The sequence below is a fragment of the Astyanax mexicanus genome, chromosome 4 (genome assembly GCF_023375975.1).
Source record: "Astyanax mexicanus isolate ESR-SI-001 chromosome 4, AstMex3_surface, whole genome shotgun sequence".
In the NCBI taxonomy this organism is placed as follows: Eukaryota; Metazoa; Chordata; class Actinopteri; order Characiformes; family Acestrorhamphidae; genus Astyanax; species Astyanax mexicanus.
The window spans coordinates 6,209,681-6,234,702 of record NC_064411.1 but is presented as its reverse complement, the minus strand read 5'-3'; the positions used below and the strand labels follow the sequence as shown (position 1 = coordinate 6,234,702).

Genomic DNA, 25,022 nt, shown 5'->3' with positions numbered 1-25,022 from the left:
GTTTTACTGGGCGAGTTTGAAAACAGAGAGCTGCGCTGCTGTCAGGTTTTTATTTGGAGTGAATTTGAGTTGTGCTGTTGTAACTGATATATTTAATTTAAATATATTTTATGTGAACTCCACGAAAACCTTTTAGGTTAAACTGTCATTAATTTGAAGCTAGATTGCGATAAAAAATAGGATTTATATGTTGTATGTTTGTTTATTCGTAGTTAATTTTGGTTCCTCTTACCTTGTTGTAGCTGGGGCCCTAATTAGCGCTACACCTGCAGCAGCTCACTCGGGTTTCGCGGTGTTTTTATCAGAAGCGTAGTATTTGCTTACGCCGGTAAGACGTGTTTCTGTGGCTCTAATCCCATAGTTTTAATAAAGCTATAAAACAAAATGAGTGTAAACCTCTACTATAAAGCAAGTACTTAGGACTGTGCGTGACAGGTATGTGCTCATATAAACGCTTGTAAACTGAGGTTTGGTGACTTTAGAGAAGTTTAGTTCAAAAGTTTTTCCCACTATGTGAATGAAGGGGAAGACGAGAAAGCTGCTGCATGTGCTAACTGTGCCGCGTGCTATTCTCTGCAGGTATGTTCATGTTTTGTGTGATTTTGAGTTCCGGTTACTATTTTGAAGTTCAACCTTTTATATCGCTTTTTTAAATTCTTATATATATAAGGGGATGGCGAGAGAGCTGCTGTTTGCTGCATGTACTAACTGTGCCCCATGCTATTTTGCTTAAGACCCCCAGTCCCTGTGTGTGTACATGATTCTTATATGGCGACGATCTCAAGTCTGCTATTTTGTGTCAGCGGAGAATAACATTCTGAAAAGGACAGAGGAAGATGGGATCTGTTTGCCTAGCAAGTACCGTAATCAGGTAAGAAATTCACTTATAACTACACTTTTTCACATCGTTAATTACGTGAAGCGTGTAAAATATCCTATCAAATGTCATTTTCATCATATTTTAATACTGGTGAAGCTGAGGGCTGATGAGATTAGAATGTGGAGGGACCATAAAATTGTCTTCTGCTTAAAGTAAGTAGCTAACTTTACCCCTATTTTTGTATTTTAGCAAGACGTTTGTAAGTTAGATTGTAAAGACCACTGGCATTTTAGCATGCTTACTATGAATGCTTGCCGTGTTCTGACATTAATAACTGAAGAGCAGAGTAACATACAGACATCATAACCTAGCTACATTTATCACAATAAACACCGGGGCTTAGCACAGTAACCGAATCTTTCTGTTATCAGCGATTCACTTAGCTCGTAAAAAACGTTAGCATCGCCAGTTAGCTATTAGCCGGCTCCACTGACACTAGCTATCCAACCACAGAACCTACTAATCTAAATAAAGAAGCACCATCCATCGTGCGTGTATATATATATATATATATATATATATATATATATATATATATATAGACACACACACACACACACACACACACACACACATATATGTGTGCGTGTTGTGGTGTGTGTGTGTGTATGTATATATATATATATATATATACATACACACACACACACACACACACAATTTTTTATTGTCTTTCTATACAGTTTATAGTTATATAGAGTTTATACAGTGGTAGAGGAAATGCTAAGGCAATCTGGTGGATTAATGAGGAAACAATAAATGAGTGAAAAGCCACACTAGTGAATAGGATCAGTGTTGTGAGGGTAATGGTTAGGCAAGCTTTAAGCTTTAGAAACCAATATTAAAACCAGCTACAAGGAAAGCAGAAACAAGGAGTTTTTTTAATGTTATGGCTGATTTTTGTATAAAGTATTATGCAAAGTGTATAATAATAACAACAGAACGTTTTAATAAGCTTTATAATCCTTTGTATATACACAGGAATGAGTTCCCAGAGTAGCTTACCTGTTATTTAAATGCAAGTACATTTGAATAGTTTTGCTTTAAAAAAAACATACGGACAACAATAATAAGCATTTTTTATATTTATTTTAAAAAATTACGAAGAAGCAAAAAGAAAAGTGAAATAGCAGTATATAGCAGTATAATCACAGAAATATAGTGTTATTAAAAGCCGTTAAGATATAAAATATATATATTTTTTTTGAATGGGAGTAAATAGGTTTCAGCGGAGCTCCAGGCCCAGAGGGATTTAAAACCTCTTAACGCCCTGGCCCGCCGGCGGGCCAGAAATTGTCCATAGTTCGATTAGTAAAAGTTTGTTAGCGTTTATCTCTGTAGACAGTCCAGATACCATTTGAAAGCGTAGAATCTCATCTTTTCACTCATTCCAGTCATTTTATGTTTATATCTGTTATAATATTACATATTCTGGTGTAAACATTCTTCGTAATTTCAGTTTTGTCTGTATAGTTTATGTAAAGCCGTAGCTCTTTATGAATATTAATATTTTTCATAACCACATATTTCGCCAGTGGGGGCAGAACTATATATCATTAGAACCAGGAGACTCTCAGGATTACAGAGATGTTTTCATTTTTGCTGTAAAATGAGTTACAGGTAAAAGTATACCTTATAATTAACTGATAGAAATACAGGACAGGGTTTAAATCTCCCGCTGTGAGGCTCCCCCCTCCCCACCCACTCACACACAGCCAAAACAATAAGACCAGCCCTCCAGTTCATTTCACACCAAACTCGCGCTGGTACGGTAATCCATGCTCTTAGTCTTCCCTTTAGTGTAAGAAGCTCTCAGGAACTCCAGGCAGGTGTAATTTTAATGTATAAGATAATTAATTCGTATAATCCAGCTCACCGCGATCACAAAATACTTCCGTGTCTCTTCTTCAAAACGCACCCGTTTTCAGGTCTCTCGGCCAATCAGAGCCTGAGATTTCCTGTATCCAAGCAGAATACGCAGGAATACAGGTGGGAAAAGAAGATAATATGCTCCTGAGCGTTGTTCCGCCCACTCAGATCGGCAGAGGGCGGTAGAGAGCGCTGATATTTATTATATACAGTATATAAACACAATTTATTGCAGGAAATGTATTCACTCACATTATATATAGGGTTTAAAATCAAAACATGCTTTTTGTTGGTGAAAGTTCAGGGTTTATTCTAGGTGGAATATCTTTTAATCTATAATATATTTTAATTCCAAATTTTAAAGGGTGAAAGAAGACCACAAGTTTAAATAGTCAAAAGTCTTCATGGGTAAGAACTGTCCAATTTATAGGCTCTAAAACATGAATTTAAAAAATAAAATTTGAAAAGCGCCTAGGATTTTTTAAATGTTTTTATCATATTCTGACCACTGGGAATCCATTTCAATATCTTTAAGTCTTTCTAATAAAAGTTCAAAGGCTTTTGAATAACAATAATTCATGAAACTGCCTCTGCTTCATATTCTGTTTGAGTATAAGGCCTTCAGTTTTGTGTGTAAAATTCAGGCGGAAATTGGCAAAAACAGCCATGAAGCTTAAGAGGGCGTTTTTACATTGCACTGGCCAATTGTGCTGCTGCTGACACAGAGCTTCGCCTGCTGGCAATAGGCAGGCGGTTCGAAATCACGTAACATCTGCGATCAGTGTTTTTGTGTGTCTGTCTCAATGTCAGAAAACAAGCTTTGATACTGGTCTCCCTCCTATTATCTCTGTATGACCATAGGGAAACGTTGTACAGCCTAGGGTATCGACCTTGTTTTTTGTTGTTTGGACTACAATTTCTCCTTGGTCTCATGAGTTCACGTCACTCGTTTTCTGCCGGGCTACTGCTTACCACACTGTCAAAGTTCAACCAAGTTGAAATTTTGTTTGCAGCAAGCTGTACCGCGGCAGAGGCGTGGTTAGGGGCGTAGAAACGCACCGCTTTTCACACTGCCCCACAGCAGCCACAACCTGCTCTGGAAAGATGGTTATCAGATGGTTAGCTTTGTAATAAAAGTCTACGAGCAAAGTCATTGTCAAGTCAAATAAGATTTCCTAATAAAATAATATTAATAATTAATTATCAGTATAATGCTAAAATAACTTATGAGTAGCAACTACCTATAAGGTAAGCTAGCTTCTGGAATAACTTGAGTAACAGAGAAAACTGTCACATGTACTACACAGTTAAGGCCAGATAATCCATCTTGTACTCTTGTACTCACCTATCACTTCAACTGCCCTCTGGGATTAAATCCTGAATTAACCATAATTACATTTGTGTGCAGTTGCCACGCCTTTCCATTTTTGTTTAACTTTAACCGTTATAGTGCCAGTTATCTCTCTATGACTTTTGATTTGAAATGTAATAAAATGTTAATCTGAGCAAAAGCAAATTGATAACTTGGAGTTTCTCTTAGTTTATAGGATTCCCACCACAATATCTGGCTGAACATTCTCAGATAAGCTGTGGACAACTTTAGGCATCTGTCCCCGACACTGATGATGGGGAGCAAAATCTTGCTTCCAGGACTGGGTCATTTGAGTGACTGAGTAAGTATGATTTCTTATTTCTTAAACATTTTATTTTTTGTAAATAGAAACGATGTTGATTCTCTTTCCATTTATGCATGTCCAGACAGTGTTGTACCTGCTGTTTTATGTATGGTACACCAATAGATGTTTTGTCATGGGGATTAAAATAGTTTATTTATTTATTTATTTATTTATTATTTTTTCACTTTTGTCCAAAACAAACTGAAATAAATAAAAGTAAATTACTAAAATACAGTAATGTGGTTGCATAAATAAGTACACCCTTAAACTACTGCTTAGATTAAGACACCTGCTTGACCTGGACACCTTTTAGTCATTGAGTCAACCGAGAACTCCTCTGAATACCAAAGTATTCTGGAGTCAAGTGAGGCCAACTGTCTGACAGCTAAAGCTTGGCTGAAACTGGATCATGTAAAAGGACAATGATCCCAAGGACACTAGAAAATCTACAACAGATTGACTGAAAACAAAAAATTAAGCTGTTGCTTTGGTTCAGACCTCAACCCAATTTAATACTGTGACTGGGCCTTAATAAAGTTTTGGCTGGTTGAAGATCAGATGTGCTGCTGCATTCTGAATCCTCTGTAGTGGTTTTACTACACAGGCCGAGAGGCCCGTAAGAATGGCATTGCAGTAGTCGAGATGTGAGATTACCACTGCTTGTACCAAGAGTTGGGTGGCTTGTTGTGTTAGAAACGGTCGAATCTGTCTGATGTTGTAAAGCGCAAAGCGACAGGACCGAGCGACCGAGGCAACATGGTGCTTAAAGCAGAGTTGGTCATCAACCATAACCCCCAGGTTCCTGGCAACCTTTGTCGGGGCGATTGTGACCGAGTCAATGGTTATGGTGAAGTTGTGTTGAATAGACTGATTAGCTGGTATAACCAGAAGTTCAGACTTGGAAAGGTTTAGTTGAAGGTGGTGTTCCTTCATCCATGAGGATATGTCCGAGAGGCATTGTGATATCCGCACAGAGATTGATGGGTCTTCAGGTGGGAATGACAGATAGAGCTGGGTGTCATCAGCAAAGCAATGGTTGGAAAAGCCATGAGAACGGATCACCTGACCTCACCTGAGGTGGTGTAAATAGAAAAGAGAAGGGGTCCCAGTACCGAGCCCTGGGGAACCCCAGTGGATAGCGAGTGGGCTGAGGAGAGCTGTCCACACCACGACACCTTGAACGAGCGCCCAGTGAGGTACGATCTGAACCATAATAGCGCATTGTCTGAGATACCCATGTTTGAGAGAATAGATAGGAGAAAGTCATGATTGACTGTGTCAAAGGCAGCCGAGAGGTCCAGCAGAATGAGCACTGAGGACTGTCCTGCGGCTCTGGCAGTTTTTAACGCTTCAGTCACAGACAAAAGGGCCGTTTCAGTGGAGTGTCCTCTTTTAAAACCTGATTGGTTTTGGTCCAGGAGGTCATTCTGGGAGAGGAAACCAGAGACCTGATTGAAGACTGCTCTTTCTATAGCTTTAGAAAGGAAGGGTAGCAAGACCGGTCGGTAGCTATCAACCTGGGCGTGGTTGAGAGAAGGTTTTTTAAGCAGTGGTGTGACTTGGGCTTGTTTAAAAGCAGTTGGAAATACACCAGTAGTTATGGAGGCATTGATTGTGTGTGTGATAGCAGGGATGATAGTAGGTGCAACGGTTTGCAGTAGGTCTGTAGGAATTGGATCAAGTGGACATGTAGTGGGTCTTACCGTACCAGTCAAAAAATTGGACATATTCTTCTACTTCATGTCATTTGTTTCTCTTTTATTATTTTCTACATTGTGGATAATATTAAAGGAACATATATGAAATTATGTAGAGCACAACTAATTATTATACAATGTAAAATTACTTTAGAGTTTTCAATGTAGCCAATGTTGCTACCTTTTGATTTAATTACAACTTTGCACTTTTTTTTGGTATCAGTTTTATAAGGTAGTGGTAATAATGTAAGCTACATAACCCCATGTGTTTCATTGCTTTAATCTAAACCGAACTAACCATGAGAATAAATGCCACTTTACCCCTTAGGCTCCAGTGTCCTGAAGGATCCCTGCAACAAACTAGCAATTCCTGTGGATGAATCCTTCTAATGGATGACTACATATCCTGAAAGTGAGTGAGTGATGACCAAGAAAGACTTAAGACTAAAAGCCTGGAATGTACCATGGAGGATCACTTCCCTGGACAGGACAGCACACTTCAGTGCATACATTGGAAGAAAATTATATTGGATCTAGGTTGGCTTTCATCTTCAGAACAAAGACTTCAAGAATTTCCCCCCGGGGACCAATAAAGTATCTATCTATCTATCTATCTATCTATCTATCTATCTATCTATCTATCGATCGATCGATCTATCGATCTATCTATGTATGACAATTGAAGCCTGGACAATAAGGGGAGCTCTGATTTGGGACAGTTAAAGCAAGGATACAGTAATCACTCTATCATCAGCATCTATTCTGACATGCAAGTTGTATGTTATGAGATGTTTGTGGCAGTACAGCATTGGTGTGGACTTGGCACCTAAACAAGAAAACACCTTGTATGATGCAATGAGATGAGGCAGAAACAAGACATTTAGTTCATGTTTGATGTAATCCCCTGAATCCATATCCACAAATGACAGTCTGATTATGTGTATTGACTATGTGGCATGAGTAACACTTTCACCTTTTAAAAATGCAGAATGTCAACCTTTGCGATCTTTTAGTGTGATTTGTGTGTGAAGATTTTATACAGTAACTTATTTGTTTTGTGTTCCATGTATCACAGAGTGAGGTGTAAGGTACAACAGTTTTTGCTGGGCCCCTGAGGTTATAATAAAAAAGTAAATTGCTTAATTTAGCAAAAGTCAGGTTTTTCTTGCTTTACAGTGAAGGCCAAAAATCTCTTCCCAAAAATGTGTTTCTCTGAAGAACCCTAAATGCATTAGCAAGTCTTGACTTTCTAGAAAATATTTATATAAAAAAAAATGATAATATACATCTTATTAATTCAGAAAAAAAACTGTAAAATATTTTTTTGTCTCTGCAGGTCCTTGATGGCTATAATGTCCAAATTATTTAATTGTTGTATAAGTGTTATTATTAACAAACTGTAAAATAAGTTTTTCCCTGCAGAACATTGAGGAATATCTCTTATATTTAAGGAATGTAATCGTAAATATGCTTTAAAAAACTGTAAAATAACAGTTTTTCCCTGCACGACGTTGATCAATATCACTATATTGAAGGAATTTACTCGTAAATATGCTTTAAAAAACTGTAAAATAACAGTTTTTCCCTGCACGACGTTGATCGATATCACTATATTGAAGGAATTTACTCGTAAATATGCTTAAAAAAACTGTAAAATAACAGTTTTTCACTGCACAACATTGATCGATATCACTATATTGAAGGAATTTACTCGTAAATATGCTTTAAAAAACTGTAAAATAACAGTTTGTCACTGCACAACATTGATCAATATCACTATATTGAAGGAATTTACTCGAAAATATGCTTTAAAAAACTGTAAAATAACAGTTTTTACCTGCACAACATTGATCAATATCACTATATTGAAGGAATTTACTCGTAAATATGCTTTAAAAAACTGTAAAATAACAGTTTTTACCTGCACATCATTGATCGATATCACTATATTGAAGGAATTTACTCGTAAATATGCTTTAAAAAACTGTAAAATAACGGTGTATTTATGTAAACACTTTAATGAAAATGGATGTAAATTTATTGGTTTTGCACTTAATATGAAATAAAGTATTTTACTTTAATTTTAGGGTTTTTGTTTGGCAGCCGCTGCTGCCAGTAATTTGACCGTTTTTTTACGGTTTTTTTTTTTACAGTGCGGTTTGTCAGGGTAGCACAAGTCGACAGAACACCAGATCTCTCGTCTCACCGTGTGGGCGTATCTTGAATCCAAATAAGGCTACAGGTGTAGTCAATTTTAAACTTTTAATGATTAAATGAACTTTACTGTGCTCTATATAAATCCATATTTTGCCGTTTGTGTGTGTAAGGCTCGAATGTGTGTGTGTGTGTGTGTGTGAAGTCCCTGATTGGCTGAAAGCAGCGCGGCGGCTTGATTCATTTGAATAAGAATGCGGGGTTGCGTTCAACGCAACGCAACCCAACCCAGCCGGTATGCAGTGGCTCTCTCCATTGAAGTGAATAGGATGCGATGTGCTGTTGAAGATACATCAGCAATGTTATTTTATTCTTTATTCTGTTTATTGTTTATGTAAAAACTGGGTTTGCAACATTGAATATTAATCAAGCAATCGGTTATTTACACTGGAGGAGGACCCTCATTTACTGTGCCGCTGAACATTTACAGTTTAAAAGGGATTAAAAATATTATAAATAAAATTAGAAAAATTAGAAATAAAAACTGACATTTACTATAGACGGAAAAAATATAAAGATAAAAAAGGGAAAATAAAAAACTTTAAAAAGATCATAAAAATTAATACATCAAAAAAATATATATATATCTTATGAAAAAAAATTTTGATCAATAAAAATAATAAAAATATTTAAAATGAATTAAAAAATAATTAATATAAAATAAAAAATTCATTTAAAACAAAATCAAAGCCTTTCTAATAGTGCGCAGAATAATATCAGTTTCAGTTAGTTTCGGTTTCAAATAATTGAAACAGCTCACCAAAACCTCAACCTATCCTTTATATTTGACAATATTTGATTAACTTTACAGGTCCTCACTCATCTTAATTAATTTAACTAAACTGAGTTGTTATATTATTTGAAGCCTCGCGCTGAATTCAGCTCGGCGATGCGAGAGAGAGAGCGGCGCATTTTGCCTGATTTCTCTTGATTGAATATGAGTAAATATTCGAATTAAATACCATACATTTGGCTACACTTTATAGGACTTTATTTATTTATTTTTTAATCGCAGTGCCATGCAAGCTTTCAAGCTCGTTCTGCGTGACTGCAGCATTTTAAAGCGCAGGAGAGATTTTAGTCAATTAATTAATATATACATTTTTAAAATAAATTTGCCCTGGGGATAAGAAATGAACGCTAACATATAGCTTTATATTGCTGTGTATTTCAAATGTTTTTTAAGGTTTATATACTTGACATGCAGCACCAGATGACAGGGTGATGCTTTATTTTTTTAGATATGAAAAAAAAAAAATTAAAAGTGACTTTCAGTTACATAATAGCAAAGTGAAATGTGACATAAATGACATAAATAAAGTTATGTCCAGTTCTCCAGCTATTGAGTAAGAATAAGCATCTGTTAAAATTCTGGACAGCAGAATGCCTGTGTCTGCTCTATTAAGCTTAGTCTGTGTACTAAGCATAAATATAAATCCTTATAACTGTTTGATCCAGGTGTTAAACTGTTGTATTAATACCATTTTAACGTTTTTCGTTTTTATGTTTTGAAATTCGTTAGATTATGTCAACATTTTGGGTTAATTTTCGTTTGTTATTTTTCTAATAATAATAGAAATTATATAATTAATTTATATATATAATTAATTTATGCACTCACTAATATGCCTTACCACATGTCTGTCTTTGTTAAAGAGCATAATATAAAGTATTTCAGCATGAAAGCACGTATTTGTAATGTGTCACAGCGTCCTGAATCATTACTACATCTCTGCTGTTTGTAACAACACGTCTCGCAATTGGCCCGCGGGCCGCGAGTGTGAGACCCAGGGGCGCAGATGGACATTTTGAACTGGGGGGGACCAATCTGTAAAATTATGTATATATATATATGTATATGCTGCAATAAACTTTAGAATAATCACTTTTCTGATCAACACTAGCCATACTGAAACTGTTATTGGTCTGGTATGTCAATATGTCCCCAGTGCCATCTGCGCGCATTCTTACACCATGATGCCAAATCACTGACATCCTACTATTCCATATCACATTGTTTGGTTTTTGAAAAAACGCTGTCATTGTTTTTTGTTTCTTCATTGCTACAGCCTAGGCAAGACCAGGAAGACAATGTTAACATTTTACATCTTATAATTTCAGTTAACAGCGACTGCTTACTAAAATAACATCATAATAACATCATACATAAAATCAATGGAGAGAGCCGCTGCATGCCTCGGTGCATGCCGGGTTGTTGCGTTTAACGCAGCTCCGCCCTCCGGCTCAACTTTATTCAAATAAATCCGGCCACCGCACTGTGTCCAGTCCAGCCAATCAGGGAAAAGCAGGCTGCGTCCAGCCAATGAGGGAAGAGCAGGCTGCGTCTTCACACACACACAAGCCTCTTACACACACACACACACACAGAACAGGCGCCTTTCAACCACAGAAGAGAAGCTGAAAGCGGCAGAATATGGATTTATAGAGCTATAGGTTACAGTGAGGTTGGTAAAAAAATAAAAATATTAAACTTATGACTGTCTACTTCTGTTGCTTCATTTTAATTCAAAAACGAGCAAGGAGATCCAGCGTTGAAAAAAAGTGCCAGTGGACACGTACCGTAAGGAGCTGGTAACTGCCTGTGTCTGTAGTCTACAGGCAGTTACCAGCTCCTTAGAACCCCGGACTTGAGAAGGTGCGTTAAATTTACATTGGAACTGGAACACGGAGCTCCGAACAATGTAACCTCTGAACTGAACGCTTCCTAGTTTAAAAACGAGGGCATTGTGGAACACAGAATTCCACAAACGTACTGTTAATTAAATTAAAACCCCAACGTTTATGCTTGTAGATGGTAGATTTCGGATGAGGTCACTATAATCATCTGCGCCCATGGCGAGACCCCTGCTCTGTAGTGTTTATGCGTCTCATTTTGACCCTGTGGCTATAAAGACTTCCTAAAATCAAACTTGGGTAAAGGGAGGAACTAGAAGAGTTTGTGACACAGAGAGGAAAAAAGGAGGAAAAAAATTGGAGCAAGCCAGAGCTCAGGGTAAAAACTGGCATAAATTTATTTTTATGCAAACTAAGATCCAAAACTGAGTGACTGTAGACAGGTGTTTCAGTTTCATTGTCCAACCCCGGTATGTCCCAAATGTGTCTATAAACTGGGTATAGGATATATATGATAACTCAATAAATTTTATAAAACTTATTTTCTTTTTTTTTGTTTTCAGCTCAGAAAGTCCTTTTGTAACGTTTGTAATAATACTTTTCATTAATTTAAGTAATGTATTTTTGTCCACAGATCTTTCAGACACATCCCATGTAAAAATGTCCCCAGAGCTCGTCAAGCTAGTCATACGGTTAGCTTATTAGAATAGGCAGCAGTGACTTCATTTAACTCACAATAGAAAAAAGGGCAATTCTGTTTATATTCTTTTTCCTAAAGTTCATATTAATACTTGTAAAGGGTTAAGCATTTAGTGGGTGTTAACATATGAACAGCTCAGGCATGAGGGATTGTGGTAGCTGCCTACCGTTTCATACACAGCCAGTCTATCTCTGCTCTCTCCTACTGGTATGCAGATTAGCTAAGTGTCAAACGGTCAGGTTGTTACCGTCATTTAATGGTCCATATTATGTCAATTTACATTTGAGATTTGTAGGTATAAACATACACATATTCACACACATATTTTTTCACAGTTTATTTTTTCACCTGCATATCCGATTAGCCTAAATTTTACCCTGTATATTTAATTCCCAGCGCCAGAGAGCTTTATTTTCGTGATAAATATTTCTTAAAACTGCATTGACACTAATGTGGTGACGTGTTTGTGTGTGTTGTGTTGGTACATGTAGATCAGGTGCAGCAGTGCTGCTGGGGTTTTCAAACACAGGGTTCAAACACCTTTTACCATGTAAAATTCAAGCACTTTCAAGTTTTTTTCAGCATATTTCAGTAAAGTGGTAAATTAATGATAACGGTGATATCTCAAAACTGTGATTCAGCGATAATCAATATATTGCAAAACTATTCTCCACACTTCACAGCGACTGAGCTACTGAGAAAAACTACTTATTAGTAAGTAAATAGCAGGAGTTATGGATTTATTGGTGTCAGTTTCACACAGTTTAAATACCAATGTTCTCAAAATACTGAGTATCTCCAAATGATGAGAGTATCTCAAAATAATGAGATAGCATCCAATAAATTTCTTTCCACTTCACGATTGTCTCCCACTTGAAAGATTATTGATCTACTGTTCGAATTATGATGTATCTGGCATGATACGTCATAAAGAAGAAAAGGAGATCCAGTCCAAAATTGTAGTTCCGTCAGATTTTATTCAAAGAATCTTCTGAGCAAAACAGTTTTTTTGGATACATCAAAAATTTAGTAAAAAGATTATTGAAAAATTGAATTGAAATAAAAAGGTGAAAATAAGAGGAAAACCCCAAAGGTGAGAAAAGTTGGGGTTTCCAGAGTTCTCGGCTGTGTGAACAGGACCTGTGGCTCTGTAGTCCCTCTCGGGAGAAGCTCTCCCGCCCAACTCTACTCTTCTTCCTAGACAGAGTCTAATAAATACAGGCATTCGCCTGGCCTCAGTCTAATAGTGTGTGAGGAGGCTCCTCACACCCCCCGGATCCTGATACTGATAAGCAGTTATTCATCCTATACGTCAGCCGAGAACTCGTTCACCCCAACCTTATCAGACTATAGATTACATGTACAGAAACTCATGGTTCTGCTGGAAAAAATCAATCATGCTAAGTTGCAAGAAAAACGGCCTTGCTTTGAGCACAAGGACACAATATACATACATTCTAAGTCACAATGTGAATCATCATGAATCGTGCTAAATGCTTGAATAACGTACTGATTAAGTGAAATGCTGATTTAGTTACACACAGATTAACCCTTTAATCAATGAACAATGAACATAGTAAGGCAAAACTCCTCCGTATTCTTACACACTTCTTAATTCTTCACAAAAAACAAACCAAAAAATCATATATTTATGTTTGAAGCCCAAAATGTGGCAAAAGTTTGAAAAGTTCAAGGGGGGGCCGAATACTTTTGCAAGGCACTGTATATAGTGGTTGCTTGAATGTATGTTTGGCTGTGTACAAAAGCTTTTGGCTAAATGCTTAAGTTGAAAGAATAGATAAGTTTGCAGATCTTGCAATATAAAAGCCTTTTATTGAATCACATAGATATGAATATGAGTAAATACATAAGGTGATGTAAAACAACGATAATAGCTGGTACTGGATAAAACAATCAATAAAGTAAATGGATTAGATATTTTTAGTACCTTTAGAGATATAAAAAAAAAACCCTTTAGCAAAACGATACCAAATAAGGAAAAGATAACAGAGTATATAACTTTAGCAACACAACACAACCAAATATCCCTGTAGATTAACTTGCAGATTTTTAATCAGACTGACTGAACCATAGACCAATGAGAAAACCAGTAGAGCAGGGGTGTCAAACTCATTTTGGCCGAGGGCCACATTGGCATATTGGCTGTCCACTGAGGGCCAGATGTAACTTATAAATGTAATAAAATGTAATCAAATGTAATATAAAATGAATGTAATTACTCCTTAATGTTAAATAACTCTCAATATACTATTTATTCAATCAAATATTACAGTTGCATGGAAAAAATGTTTGCTTGTTGCTCTATTAACATAAATCCTTTTAATTTGTCATGTTATGAAATCCAAAAACTCCATCAATCAAGAACCAAACTAGTCAAGTGAATAGAAATGACATAAAATACAAGTTATATTAACTTTGATCAAAACGTTTGATACTGAAATAAGGCTTAATAAATATAAAATTTAAAATTGTGAGCTGTTAAGAACATGTGATAGATTTAGCATTTCCTCAGATTTAGCAGTTCCTCATACAACCACTAGTGGGAGCTGCAGCAGCAGCACAAGCCCGCAGTCTTTACTGAGTCAGAGCTACAGCCCAGCCACGGGCTACAGGCTCAGGTGAGCCAGTCTGGAGCGTTTTTACAGTTTTTAAAATTCTTCTGTGTAGAAAATAAAGATTTTAACCCCACTAACCGGATAATACAGCTCTCTACAGTTCATTTTTCAGCCCAAGCAGCTAAGAGCAGCAGTTTAGAGCAGCCGTCACGGAGTCACTGCTGGGATTACATTATAAACAGGTCTGTTAGCGCGCTGCTAACCTCAGAATGTTTATAACTACGGAGTTTAGAACACACCACGGCTGCAAGGTTAGACTGTTGAAGGCTACTGAAGACTATTAAAGGCTATTGGAGGTTATTGAAAGGGTTATTGGGGGCAGAAATCAGTAAAGGCTGGTTAGATAAGTGATACACGTGCTCCTCCTTTGCTGAAACTGTGACTAGCGCTGTCACAGTGATGTTTATTAACGTCATTAAAACAGATTTTTTCAGCTATTGTCTTATAAATATTTACACAGAACTTATATCTCTCCTAAAAAGCGTTTATTTTGGTCAGTAACACTCTTTGTAACACAAAAGGCATACCGGTCTTTCGCCTTGAAGCACAGCCGTCCGTCTGCATCAACTTCTCTTTTTCTGGACATTATGGGATAAACGTTTGTATGTCTCAATTCCACCCGCGAAGTTACGCCTTCCCTCCGGCAGGGTTTCCACATCAATGACTACACTGCCGTGTAGTGGCAGTAAGCCGTAACTTCGCGGGTAATACAATCGACAAGCATTGTGGGAAATGTAGTTTTTGGTCAAAGAACGCTTCTGACCTATTTATTATAGACACTAAGATCTTACAAGCTCTCGCTTGGATGTGGCCACATTTGGCCCGCGGGCCTTGTGTTTGACACATGTGCAGTAGAGGGAATCAAGGATCCTGCAGTCTTACTGCTGCATAGCCTGCTGAGTGTTGCTTTCAGTATGGAAACTACAGCTAGACCGTTTTTTTTTTGTTTTCTGAAAAGGATTTTGTTGGCCTTTTGTTGCAAGCTAAGAATATTCTCTACTCCTAAGAATACTCTACTCCTTTAAACTACGACATCTAAATTTTAAAAGACTAAGTAATGCTAATCTAACATCTGGAGCAAACACTGGCAGTGCCCTCGCTCCAACTACAAACTACAAACGTGGAGTGGAGGAAAAAATAAATAAAGTTTTTATATGTAAACAATTGAGAATGTGTTAAGGCTGTAAATGACATAAGTTGACCAAATGATCATTTCCTACTTATGGCAAAGCATATTCAATTTTTAAACCTAAAAATGTCCCAGAATGATAAAATCCTCACTTTTGTTTATTATTAGTTCTAAAGCTAATGCTGAGATTTAATATACGATTTTACTCTGAGCTAGCATCATCGCTTTACTATTTATTCAGCATATCACTGAAAAAATTGTAAAAATGTATGTTCCTAGTTTATGCTGTTAGTGGTACCATTTATGATTCTGTGTGTAAAAACTTCTTAAAACACAACACTAAGTGTTGAAGAGCTCTGCAGGCATTAACTAATGTAGGTATACAAACATACATAAAAACACAGCATGAAATTCAGTAAACATCATCTCTGGATAAGATTCATTTTTCTGAACCTGTAAAAAGCCATTTTTAAATGAAGTTCTTGTAACTGAGTGAAGATTGTGTGCATGATGAGGTGTTTTTGGCTGTCTGAAAGATTTAAGGTTTGCATTTTTTATGGCAGAGGAACAGATTTGGGATACTTTTCTATCTTTTGTGAATGCACTGATGTAATATAAGTTCACTCTGTAAAGTAAAACTCTTCCCACAGTCTGAGCAGTGATACGGTTTCTCTCCTGTGTGAATGCGCTGGTGTTTTTTGAGATTACTCTGTTGAGTAAAACTCTTCCCACAGTCTGAGCAGTGATACGGTTTCTCTCCTGTGTGAATGCGCTGGTGCAGTTTGAGATTACTCTGTTGAGTAAAACTCTTCCCACAATCGGAGCAGTGATACAGTTTCTCTCCTGTGTGAATGCGCTGGTGTATTTGGAGAGTACTCTGTCTAGTAAAACTCTTCCCACAATCGGAGCAGTGATACGGTTTCTCTCCTGTGTGAATGCGCTGGTGTATTTTGAGATTACTCTGTTCAGTAAAACTCTTCCCACAATCGGAGCAGTGATACAGTTTCTCTCCTGTGTGAATGCGCTGGTGTATTTGGAGAGTACTCTGTCTAGTAAAACTCTTCCCACAATCGGAGCAGTGATACGGTTTCTCTCCTGTGTGAATGCGCTGGTGCAGTTTGAGATGACTCTGTGTAGTAAAACACTTATCACAGTCGAAACAGTAATACGGTTTCTCTCCTGTGTGAATGCGTTGGTGTATTTTGAGACTACTCTGTTCAGTAAAACTCTTCCCACAATCGGAGCAGTAATACGGTTTCTCTCCTGTGTGAATGCGCTGGTGTATTTTGAGACTACTCTGTTCAGTAAAACTCTTCCCACAATCGGAGCAGTGATACGGTTTCTCTCCTGTGTGAATGCGCTGGTGTATTTGGAGAGTACTCTGTCTAGTAAAACTCTTCCCACAATCGGAGCAGTGATACGGTTTCTCTCCTGTGTGAATGCGCTGGTGATTTTTGAGATGACCCTGTTGATTAAAACTCTTCCCACAGTCTGAGCAGTGATATAGTTTCTCTCCTGTGTGAATGCGCTGGTGTATTTTGAGATTACTCTGTTTAGTAAAACTCTTCCCACAGTCGAAACAGTAATACGGTTTCTCTCCTGTGTGAATGCGCTGATGCAGTTTGAGATTACTCTGTTTAGTAAAACTCTTTCCACAGTCTGAACAGTGATACGGTTTCTCTCCTGTGTGAATGCGCTGGTGATTTTTGAGATCACTCTGTCTAGTAAAACTCTTCCCACAGTCTGAGCAGTGATACGGTTTCTCTCCTGTGTGAATGCGCTGGTGTATTTTGAGACTACTCCGTTCAGTAAAACTCTTCCCACAATCGGAGCAGTAATACGGTTTCTCTCCTGTGTGAATGCGCTGGTGATTTTTGAGATGACTCTGATGATTAAAACTCTTCCCACAGTCTGAGCAGTGATATGGTTTCTCTCCTGTGTGAATGCGCTGGTGGTTTTTGAGATTACTCTGTTGATTAAAACTCTTCCCACAGTCTGAGCAGTGATACGGTTTCTCTCCTGTGTGAATGCGCTGGTGTTTTTTGAGATCACTCTGTTTAGTAAAACTCTTGACAGAGTGCTGATGTTTCTCCATGTTGGGACTTGGCTCCATCTGTCTGTGAAATGTAGCAAACAATTTCTGCGTTTTCAGGAGATTCTTCTGGATGGCTTGTGCTTCACCTCTTTCAGCAGTTTAACACTGCTCTTTATTAAATATCCTGGTTGTTTATTCTGGAAAAACAAAGAAAAAAAAATTTGTGTATTAAAATAAAAGCAGGTCAATTAACCAAAAAGAATTACCTACATTAGTTACACTATATGGAGAAAAATACTGGGACACCTTCATACTACAATAAAGGCTTCAGTACTTTTATCCCATTATAAATTCACAGACATTTTAATATGTAGTTGTATCTTGACTGTCAGCAGGCTGCAGCTGCAAAATGTATGTAGCAGAAACACTGCTGCTGTCCTGAACACTGAATACAGTGTTATACTACTACTTTAGTAGTATCACACTTTACACTATAATCCATACTACTAAAACTTGAAGCTCGGCTGCGCTCCGGTCCACACCTAGAACCTCCCGCTATGAAGCCGAGCGGAGCGCAGTGCGGCCGAACCGAGTTCCTCGATTAGGCTCGGCCCTGATGCAGAATTTTAGATTTTAGATGCAGAATGAGCACACCTGATGCTTCCACAAGTGATTAAACAGGAGAGATAGTTGAGGGAGGCAGGTCTAATTCAGTGGTTCGGCTTTCAAAGGTCTGATAAACTTCAGCTTGCTCCCAATTGTGCCGGAAAGTGGAGTTGAAGCACTTATGTAGTTTATGTTGTATCTAAGTTATTTATAGTTGATATAGGTTTGTTTATTTGACGGTGATATCGTGTTCCTTTTATATAAATGAAGGCTTTCTGCATGCTTTATCCTGGATGAGGCACTTTTGTTTTGATCTGTTAAATATGTTTACAAAAGGATAAGAAGCTCTGCCTCTGTTGTAATGTAAAGTTATTTATATTGGTAAAATGTAAATAGGTTATTGGTTTGTGTTTGACAGAGATGTCATGTTTTTATATTGCTACATGCAAATAAAGGTGAGCATTAATTCATTCTGACCATTTTTTAATTTCTAAAGTATTATACAGTTTTTTTTATGAGAGGAGGCTTTAAAGACAGTAATAGGTACAGATTTCCATTGCAGGGATTCCTAACAGTTTTTCTGAGGCCTTCCAAATATTTATATCGATATCGAAATTATATTGTATCGACCGAAATTAAGGAATGTATCGTGATATAAATTTTGGCCATATCGTCCAGCACTAGCTGTAAATATGTCATACTGCTCTAACAAAGTGTATCTCATTTTATCTTATAAATATCTTTGTAATTTTCTGACTTGCAGTATATCTCTACCCCTCACCTTTTATAATCAATATTTAGTTTTTCAATACAATAATTTCAGTGACCGGAAGCAGAAAAAGCCTGTATTAAATGTATATGCTTGATGAAGAGTCTCGACCTACCCCTTCCTGTTTTTATGTTCTAGAAATTAGATAATATTACTTTTTTTTTTCAGGTGTAGGACCATTTATGGGATAATTTATCTGCATACAATCACAGCTCCAGAAATGACATTAATCTGTTTTAATAAGGCAGTATGCCATAAATATCGTAAGAAATAATGTTGCCAATATTTTTGAATATCATGAACTATATTACCCTGAAATATGGAGCCATATCACCCACCCCTAATTATCACATTCAGGGTAGTACTTTCTTGCTGTTTTAAGCAAAAGAAAAATTCACACTGTTTTCATTTCCTATTATATATCTTCTAGAGACATTTTATAAATGTATATGTCCAGTATAATTTATTTTACTTTAATCCTGCATATATGGAGTGGATTATTACCCAGCAAAAAGCTACACATCGGCCCTTCGTGGGCTAAGTGCGGGCACTGTGGGCAGGGTCTAGCCCATTAAAATTCCAAACAGGGCCAACATGGGTTTTCTGTGGGCAGCCTGTTCATTGGCTGGCCCACTCAAATCCTATAAAAGGCCGCTGTGGGCTAGCCTGAACTGGTCCAGTGCATTAATGCCCCTGTAGGCCCAGTGTGGGAATTATTTGGACAGCCAACACTTTGATGCGCCCACACAAATCCCATAAAGAGCCAGTGTGGGTCAGCCCAAATTCAGCCTGCACCATTTCATACCCGGTATGGGTTATATGTCGGCAACCTGCACTTTGGCATGTGCACACAAATCTCATGCAGGGCCACTGTGGGTCAGCCCTAATTCAGCCTGCACCATTTACACACTGTAGGCATTGTGGGTTATATGGGCAGCACGCACACATATGTGAGCATGCCCACACAAATCCTATGCTAGGTTACTCTGGGTCAGCCCAAATTTACCATACAATATTTTACAATCTGAAAGTTTGTGTCATAAGTTCATATGAAGGGTATCTGAATATTTTTTATTGTTTTTGTCTGTGAGAGCTAGGTAGATTAGCTAGCTTAGTGGATAGGAGCAACACTGTGTGAAATGTAGTATCAGCTCTGAAAGATTTTCTAAACCAAAAGTGGAGAAAAATCAAGGTACCACAGCAGAGTTGTGCAGAGACCTTTGGAGGGACACACACACACACACATAGTAACATCTCATATTTTTCAAGACATATACTGTACAGCTATACATTTGTATTTATAAAAATATTTTTATTTAATATTTTGGATAGCTACGAATTTGCTCCATGGTGCTGATTCATAATCTCACTTTTATTATTGGTAGTGCTGATAATAAATAAATAAAAATATTAAATTATAAATGTTTTTGTGCTTGACTATACACTTTGTGTAAGCCAGCAAGGTTATAAAAGTTACATATTTTTTTATTTTTGCATGTGATATTTAATTGTGAGGATCATGTGACCAACGAAACCACCCCCCTCCCCCTCCCCCCTCCCTGCACGTGCCTTTACCACAGAGCAACGATCAAGCTTAAAGGCAAAGTCAGTGAGTGACTTTGGTCTGTCAAAGTGACTGAAAGGTAAGTTATAATTTCTGTTCTACTATACGCTTTTCTATTTTTTGCTAAGATATGCTAATGTGGTGCTAATGCAGTTACCACTCTCAGGTTATTGTAGCATTATAAGGGTAGCTATGTCGAAGTTAGCATTGTGCTAAAAAAAGTTAGCATTGTCCTAAGTTAGAATGAGAATTTACCTCACATTTAAATAACACGAGGGGCTCCCAAGTTGGCAGCTTATCTCGGCTCTTGGAGAAAGACTGCTGTTAAGTAAGTTAACTTTATATCCAAGTATGTCAACAATAACCAGCTAAGGGAACAATGGCTTGCTAAGGGAAATATTAAGGGAAATGGAAAATGGAAAGATATCCACTTAAGCTAAGGGAAAGATAGCCAGTTAAGCTAAGGGAAAGATAGCCAGTTAAGCTAAGGGAAAGATAGCCAGTTAAGCTAAGGGAAAGCTAGCCAGTTAAGCTAAGGGAAAGATAGCCAGTTAAGCTAAGGGAAAGCTAGCCAGTCAAGCTAAGGGAAAGATAGCCAGTTAAGCTAAGGAAAAGATAGCCAGTTAAGCTAAGGGAAAGCTAGCCAGCTAAGCTAACGGAAATATAGCCAGCTAAGCTAAGGGAAAGATATCCAACTAAGCTAACGGAAACATAGCCAGTTAAGCTAACGGAAAGCTAGCCAGTTAAGCTAAGGGAAAGATAGCCAGTTAAGCTAATGGAAAGCTAGCCAGTTAAGCTAAGGGAAAGATATTCAGTTAAGCTAATGCAAAGATAGCCAGTTAAGCTAAGGGAAAGATATCATTTTAAAAAGTTTTGGTATTTTTGTGAACCTGATATCCTGATATCGGCCACCTCACATGTTTATAGAATGTAACTACCAGTCACACACAGTGACTGTAAAGGCTATTTATGTTTCACCATGAATAGCCTGAAGAAATTCAAATTCAAATAACTATCACTATATAAGAATCACTGTAATCAAATACAGTCTGCAAATTTCTCTAAAATTAAGCATTGTACATGAAAAGACACTAACAGATGTAGTATTTACCTGACTGCATTCTCATATCTCTATATTATCATTTTAAGAGGCCGTGAGAAGATCAATCATGCCACCACCAAAGGATGCAGAGATCGAGCAGGTTGCAAAGGTTTGGCTTTGGAATGCACGGGACCATTCAGGTGGACGGAAGCATCGTCTCACGCAGTCTCTTCAAACAAATAGTTAATTTATGATCTATGCTATATTAATGCATAAACAATATTCATTTTTGATATTATGATTAACTATATCTGTTCTATTTATGTAAAGTACATCTATTTTCTCCTTCATTATTATTGCTGTGAGATAAAAACCTTAATGCAAAAACTAATGTTATATTCAATTAGAATTTTTTTTTACTGGTTTGATTGGGATGACATTTTGGTTCCAAGTCTACAAGCAAGAGGAATAAAATTAATAATAGAGATCAGGGGTGGGTTTCCTGAAAGCTTCGTTACGCTAAGAACTTCGTTAACTCGTACTTAAGATTGATCGTTAATTAAAGAGTGTTTCCCAAACCCGTGCGTAACTAAAGTACTACGTAAACTCGCTCGCAGATTAACGAGTGCCCTCACCCAGTCGTTATTCTTAAGAGCTTCTTTAGGGGATCTCTACTTGCAGTTCAGCACCTTAAACACCAGGGACCGCCAATTTTGAGGGAGAAAAATTATAATTTCCCTGGTTGAAGCAATTATATTATGTTACTATTAATTATAATCAATTATATTATATATATAATTATTATTATAATAATTAATATTATTATATTATATTATATTATATTATATTATAATATTATTTCCTGTGTCTGCGGGTGCTCCGGTTTCCTCCCACAGTCCAAAGTTCAGGCTAATTGGATGTCGGATAAAAATTGCCCCTTAGGTGTGAGTGTGTGAGTGGATGTGCCTGTGTGTCTGTCTGTCCTGCGATGGATTGGCGGCCTGCCCAGGGTGTATACTGCCTTCCCCCCGATGCCGGCTGGTATAGACTCCAGCCACCCCCCCCCCCCCCCCTCCCCCCGACCCTTAACGGATAAAGCAGTTGACGATGAGTGAGTAAGTGAGTGAATGAGTTATATTATATTATATTATATCATATATTATATTATATTATATTATATTATAATGCCAACTTTCTCTGTGTAGTCTAACTGGGCATACTGGAATTGACCAATCAAACCCATAAATTATTAAAAATCCAGATTCCTGCAGAGGATGCTCACGGTCTAAGCAAAGCTGCAAAGTCACCAAGTCCGTGGATTCTGTAATCAGGCTGTTATGTGGCATACACACACTTATATACACTTCCCACCAGCCCGGGAATTACAGCACAATACAATATATTTCCATGCTATTGGGAAAATTCCTGGTACTGTAGGTCCGGTGCAGGGACGCCTGCAGTGTCTTTACTCACACCTACACGTATTTTAAAGGGTATCGGTGAATGTGCAGGTAATATTTAATATTATTCTTTATTTAGGTGCTTCTAACCAACATTGTGGCCGTTCATCTGGGCAAACTCTGGGGTGTGTCAGCTCGCAAATATATAAATACCAGTCAAAAGTTGACACGTCTCATTTTTTATTTATTTATTTTTTTTACATTGTCGATTAATATTAAAACTATGAAAACAATTAATTGACGCATATGGAATTATCTAGTTAACAAAGAGGTGCATGGCCTTTACAATCCCCTGACCTAAACCCAACTGAGATGTTGATTTAGGATGAGCTGGAGCTTTACAGTGTGTGTGTGTGTGTATATTGAAGAGTTAACGTTTATTATACCTTGGGTGTGTTGACAAATATCCTTCAATAATGATTACTTAACTTTAGCATCTATAATTACATAATCATTGTGTGAAACCTTGTATTTTATATGCATTTATATAGAAGATTATCCAATCCTCACATTGTATTTTATACGCATTTATATAGAAGATTAACCAATACTCACAATATATATTCTTTACACATATAGTTAAACATTGCTTGATCAGGCATGTAACTAACTCAGACTCTATTATATGACAAACCCACATGATACATAAGGCATTTACTAACACATAGGATCTATTGTATGGCGGACTAACCACGCGCCACTAACACATTAACATATAACATAAGAAATCCATTGTGTGACTTGTTTAGCTCATGCTTAAGGCATTTTGGTCACAACTAACGGCCATCAATCATCGACTGGTACACTCTGTATGAACTAAATTGATACAGAGGAGGCTCTTAGACCAAAGCGGCCTTCTCTGTGTGTGGGTGCCTCCCTAAACCTGCAGCTCTTCAAAGCGGGGAGTGACGCACACGCACACAGATAATGCCACAATGTTCAGTTCTGGCTGGACACAGTCAAGGCCAAGCACTAGTGGTCTGGTCAGACACGTGAAACGGATTACTAACACGTGAAATTATGCATACTAACATGAGATGATTTTAGCAACGCCTCATCAGCAGGTTTCACGTCATTTGGGGTATAAACATGGAGTCAGATCAGAGGGGGGTCAGAACTTTTACTATTTGATGGCTGTTAACTGTCTTGTATGTATTGGTTCTCCTGAATTCAGTATTTTGTAATAAATACTTGATTTGCTTTCAACTCCACTCCACCTGTCTGCAACTCTCTCCATCAAAACGAACACGCAGGGGAGTTGTACCCCGGATGGTGGATGGGGGTAACCCATCTTTCATTTTCTTTTTACAACAATATATATATATATATATACACACACACACACACACACACACACACACACACACCGGAACAATAATTATTTTTATATTATTATATTATTTTTATATTATTAATAATTATAATAATAATAAATTAATATTATTATCAATATTACTATTAATAATATTAGTACAATATCTATTAATATAATATATATGTATATTAACAATAATAGTTTTAAAAAAGTTTAATGTTTATTAAACATTTATATATAAACATATGACTTATTTATTTAGCCATATGTATCTGTAGGAGTATTTTATTAATGCCAAAGTACATCCTTTTGTAATTTAAATTTCAAAATATGTATAATATTGATGATTACAACACTTTTTTACATTTTTAGGGTGTAATACTGAATAAATACTGCATAATAATCGATATGTGTGGATCGATTGAGTGCGCTGTTTCGGGGGAGGAGTCAACAAAGACGTTCTTTAACCTCCTTTGTTAATTTTCACGTTGCGAAGCTCTTTGGGAAACACTCGCAGAACTGGCTCGTTCTTTACTCACGTCATTCGTTAGTTCGTTCGTTATTCGCTAAGGTTGTTCGTTTTCGGGAAACCCACCCCAGAGGCTTTGTTCCAGTAGCAATAATAGTATCAGTTTATTATTCATCTACTACATCAGTCTAGTGCATTTAAGTATTTATTCAAGAATATGATTTGCTGTTTTTATTGATGTTTATATATATATATATATATATTTTTTTTTTTTAAGTTGTATAATTCTTTGTTATTTTGTATTATGTTTGATATTTATATCATACC

General features: G+C 37.0%; 2 protein-coding genes and 2 long non-coding RNA genes across 7 annotated transcripts in view; 3 read left to right on the top strand and 1 right to left on the bottom strand.

Moving 5' to 3' along the window:
* Positions 1-25,022, bottom strand: part of LOC125801167 (zinc finger protein 484-like) — a 634,928-nt gene that overhangs the window by 310,458 nt on the left and 299,448 nt on the right. For 3 of the 4 annotated variants that reach the window (XM_049477408.1, XM_049477409.1, XM_049477407.1), the window contains exon 2: positions 12,628-17,667. In XM_049477408.1, the coding sequence (XP_049333365.1) occupies positions 16,022-17,548 (1,527 nt within the window). In that variant the 5' untranslated portion in view covers positions 17,549-17,667 and the 3' untranslated portion in view covers positions 12,628-16,021. Of the gene's footprint in view, positions 1-12,627; positions 17,668-25,022 lie in introns of those variants that run through there. The other variant, XR_007438635.1, reaches the window with a different exon arrangement.
* The window catches only part of LOC111188977 (NACHT, LRR and PYD domains-containing protein 12), a 900,554-nt gene that overhangs the window by 783,047 nt on the left and 92,485 nt on the right, over positions 1-25,022 (top strand). The window lies entirely within an intron of this gene.
* LOC125801610 (uncharacterized) lies at positions 742-6,748 on the top strand. Its single transcript, XR_007438816.1, has 3 exons — positions 742-871; positions 4,290-4,422; positions 6,451-6,748. It is a non-coding gene; the product is annotated as an uncharacterized LOC125801610 (long non-coding RNA).
* Positions 20,400-21,848, top strand: LOC125801624 (uncharacterized). Its single transcript, XR_007438831.1, has 2 exons — positions 20,400-20,488; positions 21,559-21,848. It is a non-coding gene; the product is annotated as an uncharacterized LOC125801624 (long non-coding RNA).